At 38.6% G+C, this 7,500-nt stretch overlaps 2 protein-coding genes and 1 long non-coding RNA gene across 3 annotated transcripts in view; 2 read left to right on the forward strand and 1 right to left on the reverse strand.

The window, feature by feature from the left end:
- Nucleotides 1-1,705, forward strand: part of LOC138044668 (uncharacterized) — a 1,722-nt gene extending 17 nt beyond the window's left edge. Inside the window, exons 1-3 of the long non-coding RNA XR_011131488.1 lie at nt 1-57; nt 392-520; nt 1,568-1,705. The exon at nt 1-57 is cut by the window's left edge and continues 17 nt beyond it. This is a non-coding gene — a long non-coding RNA (uncharacterized lncRNA). The remainder of the gene's footprint in view (nt 58-391; nt 521-1,567) is intronic.
- Nucleotides 1-4,097, reverse strand: part of LOC138044667 (uncharacterized) — a 4,664-nt gene extending 567 nt beyond the window's left edge. The window contains exons 1-9 of the mRNA XM_068891124.1: nt 4,089-4,097; nt 3,842-3,986; nt 3,501-3,750; nt 2,982-3,345; nt 2,316-2,510; nt 1,558-1,744; nt 795-1,043; nt 386-557; nt 83-231 (exon numbers count right to left, since the gene is read on the reverse strand). Of these exons, the coding sequence (XP_068747225.1) occupies nt 83-231; nt 386-557; nt 795-1,043; nt 1,558-1,744; nt 2,316-2,510; nt 2,982-3,345; nt 3,501-3,750; nt 3,842-3,986; nt 4,089-4,097 (1,720 nt within the window). The remainder of the gene's footprint in view (nt 1-82; nt 232-385; nt 558-794; nt 1,044-1,557; nt 1,745-2,315; nt 2,511-2,981; nt 3,346-3,500; nt 3,751-3,841; nt 3,987-4,088) is intronic.
- The window catches only part of LOC138046615 (adhesion G-protein coupled receptor D1-like), a 125,633-nt gene that overhangs the window by 67,241 nt on the left and 50,892 nt on the right, over nt 1-7,500 (forward strand). The window lies entirely within an intron of this gene.

Raw genomic sequence — 7,500 nt, forward strand, 5'->3', positions numbered from 1 at the left:
TGACTTCTGTGTTTTTTCGTACAATTGCAGCATCGATCAATCACAAGACATCATGAGGTAACATGTTAGAATTCATAAATACCAAAGTTCTGTTCAATTTTCCTATTTCTGACAGTTCCTTCCCCATTCTTGAACTTTGGGTAGGTTACTTTGACTGAGACACTGTCATCTTGGTTTACTTTGTCTTCTCTGTGAAGGTTGTAGTTGAAATGCAGGGCAGCCAAAATGTGCCTACAAGACAGAAACAATACAACTGATGAAAATATGACCAAACATGTACACTGTACCTTTGCTACTAAGGGGTTTGTTGGGATAAAAATCATGTACCACCGTCGATACACCACTACAGCATAACCATTATTAAAGATAATTTTTTTTCTCACACCTGCAGTACATTCCAAGATAGGAATAAGCAATTATCTTTGGTGCAAACTGGTTCAACACCGAGTGGAAGCCTTCCAGACAATCAGTTTGTGCACTTGGGGAAGCTTGAATGATGCCCTTTTTCAGACTGTCAGAAGTGAGGGCCTTCTTTACTTTATCGTACACTGTATGCTCTGAAATAATAATACTGGTACTTATTACCTACAGTAATAACCATAAATACATGTCATAAACATTAACCAGTTAGGTTTACTGTGGCAAAATTTAATATTGGCTAATACTTGTTTGAAGTGTTCATTTATGTGTTTGCAAGTTGATAAAATTTACAATATTTCTGCAAAATTAATGGAATTTAGGCAAGGAATTTTGAGAAAAAAGTCATATCAAATAGCAAGAGAAATAAACAATACCTGGGTCAATCCATTTGCGATCAGGGATGTCTCCATGTGCACACTTGTTAAAAAGTGGGTCATCCAAGTTAGTGTGCCTATTAATGATATGGCTAAGGAATGACTTAAACTTAGCCCAGATGACCTTTCCATTCCCATCTAGTGTGGATGTTGCACTCCAGTACAAGTGCCTCTCACAGGGCTTAACCCATGGCTGTAGTTCTTCATTCCCCTTTTCTTTTGTTAGTTTGTTAAGTAATTTGGTGATCTCTGTCAAAATTAAAAGAAATATGAGCAACATCAATACATACCATAAGGAAGCATAATCTAATTGCAGCTTGCCCTTTAGGATTGGATTGAAATGAGGATTTGCCCAATGGACATAGAGTATTTCCTGTGTAAAATGTGTGGGAGGTTCAAATAGATCACTGCAGATACTATGGAAACTACGATTGTAAAACACTGCAATAAGTGTTAAAATTAGTTGAGACAGTTAAACACAAGTTAGAACAACTTTCAATTCTCCCAGTATTGAATTTTTCTATATTCTTATTCAAATGATTGAGATTTTATTCTACATTGTCCATGAAGAAAGCAACTTAGTCTAACATTTTGGGGGAAATGTGAGTGGAGGGGGGTTATCAGTTAATTGCAAGAGCTAGAGACAAAATTTGCCAATAGTAAAAAGAGCTGTGAAGTGTCTCCGCCCTTTTCTTGCTTAATAAAATACAAAGATAACAATGCAGATAATATTCAACAGAATAAAATTTATTAATGATCATACTCTTTTTAAGATGCCAGAGATCAAAGTAATGCGTTATATGTGATAAAACATTCTTCATGTGACTTGCTATTTGGGTATGCCTGTCGGAAATAAAGGCTGCAATTACAATGCCAAATCCCACCAGAAAGTCCATGCATTTTTGGAAGCCCATAAACTCCATGGCAGGGGAGCTTCCAGCTTGATTTCTCTGACAACAAAAATAGAAAAAGGGTAAGTTCAGAACTGAACATGCATTCTAAAACAGTATTAGGAAAGGTTTAAAATTTTAGACAAAAGGGGCTTATGGTAGTAATAGCAAAATAAAACACTAGGATACAAGAATGATCCAGTCTCATTCGAAAGAATCTTGCTCTAACAATAGTTTTGTTTACACTATATCCTGCATTTATGCCACCACATATCATGCACCAATGGTATAAGATTCATTACACACAGAGCTATTGTTCCATCTCAAGTAGGCGTCAGTCTGTACATTGTGTTGTTCCAGAAAATATCCATACCCCTCCCACTAAAGATTTTTTAGCTTGAACCCCCCACCCCTTTAGAAATTCCATTTTTATGTCACACTTTCCTTCAAAAAATTGAGCTTTTGAAATCTCCCTCACCCTTGGAATTTCCATTAACCTTCCTTGGGGTGGGTATGGATATTTTCTGGAACTACACATTCTACCCTTTGAAATGTTCAAGTTGATATAATCATATGCATGTGTATTTCTATAAGCACAATAAAACATGATAGTCATAACTTATTAGCATACCTGTATAAGTGCAAAATGGATGATGCTTGGTAATGTGCAACAGAAGATTGTGTATGCACAATACTTGGCACAATGACCCATGCTGTCATGGCGCCCATCACCTGACAGTGTTATTCCTCCCATATCTTTCAGACGAGACAACAGGTTTGTTTGATACCTCTTCCAAAACAAGTGCACAGTAGGAATCAGCATATTCTAAAACAATAATCAACGAATTACGTATTCAGTCGTGTGATATAAAATTTTCATAGTCTTTTTGGATAAAGAAGTGCACTTATGTCTAGGATTGAACACAAGTATTGTTGAATTAGTTCTTCATATTTGGCAGGGTTATTTGACATTTTCAGATTGCCTCAGGTTTGACAGAATTGTGTGTATTTGGGTGACTTTTTACCAAGAAGGACACATGTAATGCTTATCATAAGGAATTTAAGTCTCATTCATGCTCACCCCTGGATTTATCTAAGAAAGTGAAAACAACATTTGGAAAATATTTCTTTCATGGCGAAAAATTCCCTTCTACATTGTATGAATTACTTGGTAAGAGAGCACTAAACAGGTTGTAGCCTAATGGCTTGTTTAAACTGGCTCCAGCTGGTATGACACCTGACCGTTTACAGACTGCTCAAAATAAGGTTTTTTTTTTCTTTAACAATGGTCATTTACCCGTTGATGTCGGAAGAATGTGCTGAATGAAGTGCAAGCCAGACCCATGTGCAAGAAGATCTGTCTAACTTTTGTAAAAGATCCACCAGCAAAAAGCACGGCCATAGATATTAGGAAGTTACCAGCAAGTATCTTAGTGCCTGGCATAAAAGGCTGACTGGTCCAAATGAACTCCTTTCTGCAACTGGAATTGGTACAGACCGTTTTAATCACTATCCCAGTTCCAGTCTGCTCTGCTGTTATCTCAGGCTTCCTTCCTGTGCGACAAACATGGCAGAACTGAAAGAGCAGCAGCAGTTTTGACAAGAACACTATGTACTTAGGCTCTGTTCTGATGTCGTGATAGGAACTTGATAGGGGGATCCTGCCAACCAAAAAAAAAATGCAAACCAGGAAGAAAGTTAATCTGATGGTTGTTCATTATTCATCATTTGCACTATACATTTCCTTAATACATGTACACATGAATGTTTCTCCAATAATATTATTGCTTATCCAGTTTCTAATGTTTGTGTGTACCTCTTGCTTTTCATTTGTGTCTCCTCATCCTCTGTTTCGCTATCCTCTGCACTCTCACTGGAAAGCCCTTCTTGGTATCCACAAGAAAAGTCAGGTTCTTCTTCGATGGTGTCAGCGTCATCGTCCTCATCCTCATCCTCATCCTGGTCACTGCCAAGGAAGTCCTCGTCAATTTCCGACTCCTGATCCTGCTCTTCTTCTCTAGCCATTTCCCACTTGAGGGCTTGAAGCTCATGTGTCAGTCGGTCAACTGGGAATAAAAATAGTTTTGTTATTAATTTCAAGACATTACAAAAATTTAAAATTCCTCTCAAGCATTTAGAAGTGTCATTCTTACAAACCTTTACGCTTGAGCTGCCTTTTTTGGCCTTTACAGTTTTTGAGGGCTTCTCTTGCACCATTCAACTGCCTCTTCAAAACTTCATTCTCTCGATGGATACTGTTTACTTTTAATAGGTCATCAGCAAGGGCCTGCGTGGATGTCCCCTATGTTAGAAAATTTTGGAATAATTAGCAACCTTGGTTGTTAAACTGACATTTCTTTCAACTAAGTATAACATTTTTAGAGAAATGCATACAGCACTGTACCATTTGCATGCTAGCATCAGACTGTAGTCCTAAATCAACACCAGCACCCTCAGTCATCTGTGTAACATCTTCCTGCAAAATAATAATTAAATGGCTATAATGTAACATCCAAAAAGTTTTTATTAGTTTTTTTTGCTGTTGTAGTTATCTAACCTACAGACTGGTGGCTAAACTACAGAATACAAGGCCACTTATTTATATCTCATTGAATAACAAAAGTGCCTATTGTTTTGTACTTCAATCTTCAAAGGATTTTGACACATGTAAAACAAGTGGAACGAAGTGGCCCTGCATTCTGTAATAATTGCTCCCTGAGCTATTATAATAAATTAAAATACATTACTTAGATAATGAAATGTAAACAAAATAAACTTTAAAATATATTACAACTAATTTATATGTCAAATAACAATATATGAGGGCATAATGCTCATCGCACAGTGTAAGATTTCACATCAAGAGCTTTACCTCGTAAGTGCTACATGTAGCACTGGAGTCCACTGCATTTGGGGGAAACTGGAGTATCTACTGGTAGGTCACACTGTAAAACATATGTGAAAAGCATTTTCATTAAAACATATGTTGTCCTCGCTGTTATTTCTGCAAAATTATGATCACGGTTTTTGGTATACATCAACAACTATCTTACTTCTTGACTACTTGACGGTATCACGTCGGAAGATGACAGCGATGTCGAATGCGCCGAAACTGAAGTTTCATGATCAGCCTCCGTGTCTAATGTCTTTAACCGAGCCTTGGCAGATCTCACTAACTGCGAAAGGAAATGCATAAGCAGCAGTACTAAACCAGAACAATAAACCACACATTTTTTTCCAAAAGTGGCTTTTAAGGAGAACTTCTTATTCGACAATGGACACTCGCAACACGTAAATACTTCACACAATTACAATAAAACTCACCATTCGTCTTCCTCGCTTGGAAGGGGCTTCCTCCACTTCTGTACCAGCGTGAATCGAAGGGTACACACAAATCCCAATTTCGTCAGACTTCAACGATCGTTTCATTTTCGAGTCCAAACGAAACTGAAAATCTTCCTCTTTGAAGTGCATCGAGCACAATGAAGACGTTTTACCGGGCACCCAGTTCTTCCTCTTCGAAAGGACGAAGTCGATCCATTTTTTCCTTCGTCTCTGTGCAATGGGGTTTTCAGAGTTCAGAAAAGGAAATCTGTGCATACTAATTCCTTTTGTGGGGTCTGCTGTGTTGTCGCATCGTGCAGCAACACATCTTTCGGGCATTCTTGACCTTTTACTCGATAAACTCTCGGTCAAAAACCTCTCAAGTCTTCTCAAGCCTGTATACTTCTGAGGTCAAGTGTTCCTTAACCTACGTCACAAGTCCTCTATGACCGTGAGAAGACTAATACGAGTGGTGTGCCAAAATGGCGGTCAATTTCAGCGTTTTTAAATAATCATAAAAAATTTGCGTTTTGTTCAAATCGAAGATTTTTTTCGCAGAAGCTCGTATTTTAATGTGGACTTTTGAATAAGAAAATAAAAAAAATGGTGACATGGGCACTTTAACAGCGCGCCGGTTGAATTTTCGACTGTACCGAGTAAAAATTCGTCCCCGATTTTGTCGTATTTTCGTACATTCAACGTGGTTCCGTGTGAACAGAACCCTAAATGCACAAATTGTCAATCGGTAGAAAATTCGTCCGATACCGTGTGAATGTAGCCTAATCCTCTGGGAATTGAGCTCTATTATCATGTAAACGTTTTCTTTCCTTCTATTCGGTGAAAAAAGGTAAACCAAAGTTACTGATCACGTGAGTGAAAACACTCTATTCTTAACTATCGAAGAGCAGTTAAACCGTCGTTTTTACTGTTTATTAATAAATATAAATTTTAAAACAAGTAACACAACGCCAATCATATTGCGGGAATGTGTCCCCTGAGCGTGGGCTATCCACGTCGAACACATTCCGGCCACATGATTGGTTGTTGCCTAATCTCCTTGGGATCTGTACAGCGTGGGAGTCGATCTAAAAATAACTTGAGACATATTACCTATGGAAAAGAGCATGTATGGGGGGGATTCCCGCTCGTCCCCCTTTATTTTTTCTTGGTGAAAGATAACATCGAGCAACGTTTCTTCACCACGGGTTACCAGGTTACCCGCGGGCGCTATGCACAAATATGAGAACACATAAGCATGTGAGGACATCCCGGATTCATGCTCCCCAGCACGCTTACCGATTGCCGACAAATACAGGAAGCAAGGTTTGGGTGAACTTTAAATTAGGGGTGGGGAGGGGGGAGACCCCAGAGCCTTAACTAAGAAGGACTTTTGGTACCTCTCTTTCAGCTGCTGAAACAATATATGATTGGAATCTCGGTAAGACTTAAACACTGTTCAACATTATTTCACATTTCACTCACATTTCCGAGTCAATCTTACGAATATATTTTTTTCGCGGTTTTGCATCATCAGTATGCTCTTGTGGTGGAGGCAGCGCTCAACGACAAAATGTCTGCGACACGCCATCAAATGATGCAATTCCTGACCATTATCTACCAAAAGGGTTAATAACAGAGGGACATAAATCCCAATCCCCTCACTGCGTTAAACACTGCAATATATCTGTTCTGTGTATGGGTAAGGCCAGAGCACCAAGATGGCTAAAGTGCAAAGCGAAACGGTGCAAAAAAAGTATGTAAATACTTTAGTCGAATGATAGCAATTGAATTGATTTGTTATACCTCTAAACTCAAATACGTTTTCGATTGGAGGAGAATGCGTCAGGTGCCAAGGGTAAAAACTCACTAACTCCCAAGAAAAATAGAACAACTTGAACTGTCGACTCGCACCGGCTTAAGGTGAATATTCGACTCGTTTTTGTCGAAGTGACAGACGAGAAAATTAATTGTTTTAAAGAAACAGCATATTGTTTTCAAATAATCACCCATGTAATTATACTAAAACAATTATTCACCTCGGGCTCGGTGAATATCGGTGAATGAAAACCAAGACGAATATTCATCTCGCCTTCTGCGAATAATTGTTAAATAAAGTAAAGTCGTAAGGTGCTACCCTTAGATAATTTGTTGTACCTTTTATCTGGGAGGTATAACAAAATTCACAACGGAGAGCAGTGAGGTTCTCGAGTTTCCCTTGGGGCCAGTCATTTAATAAGTGTTTATTAGCCACAGGATAGGCACGTTAGTTGATAAAAGGAAGCAAGCAGAAAGACTGAATTCTACTCTTTATGATTTCTTTGTAAGAATTTTTCATGCACGCGCTGTCGCTAAGGGACGTCCCCGTTCTGCTCCTAAATGAGTTCAACTGATGTATCTATGGAAACCAGAGTCCGAGTTTTTGACTCAATGCAAAATTGGTCAAAGTGCTGACTGTTCAACCACCCCCCCCCCCCCCCCCCCCCAAAAAAAAA

This window comes from Montipora capricornis, chromosome 4 (genome assembly GCF_036669925.1).
Source record: "Montipora capricornis isolate CH-2021 chromosome 4, ASM3666992v2, whole genome shotgun sequence".
In the NCBI taxonomy this organism is placed as follows: domain Eukaryota; kingdom Metazoa; phylum Cnidaria; class Anthozoa; order Scleractinia; family Acroporidae; genus Montipora; species Montipora capricornis.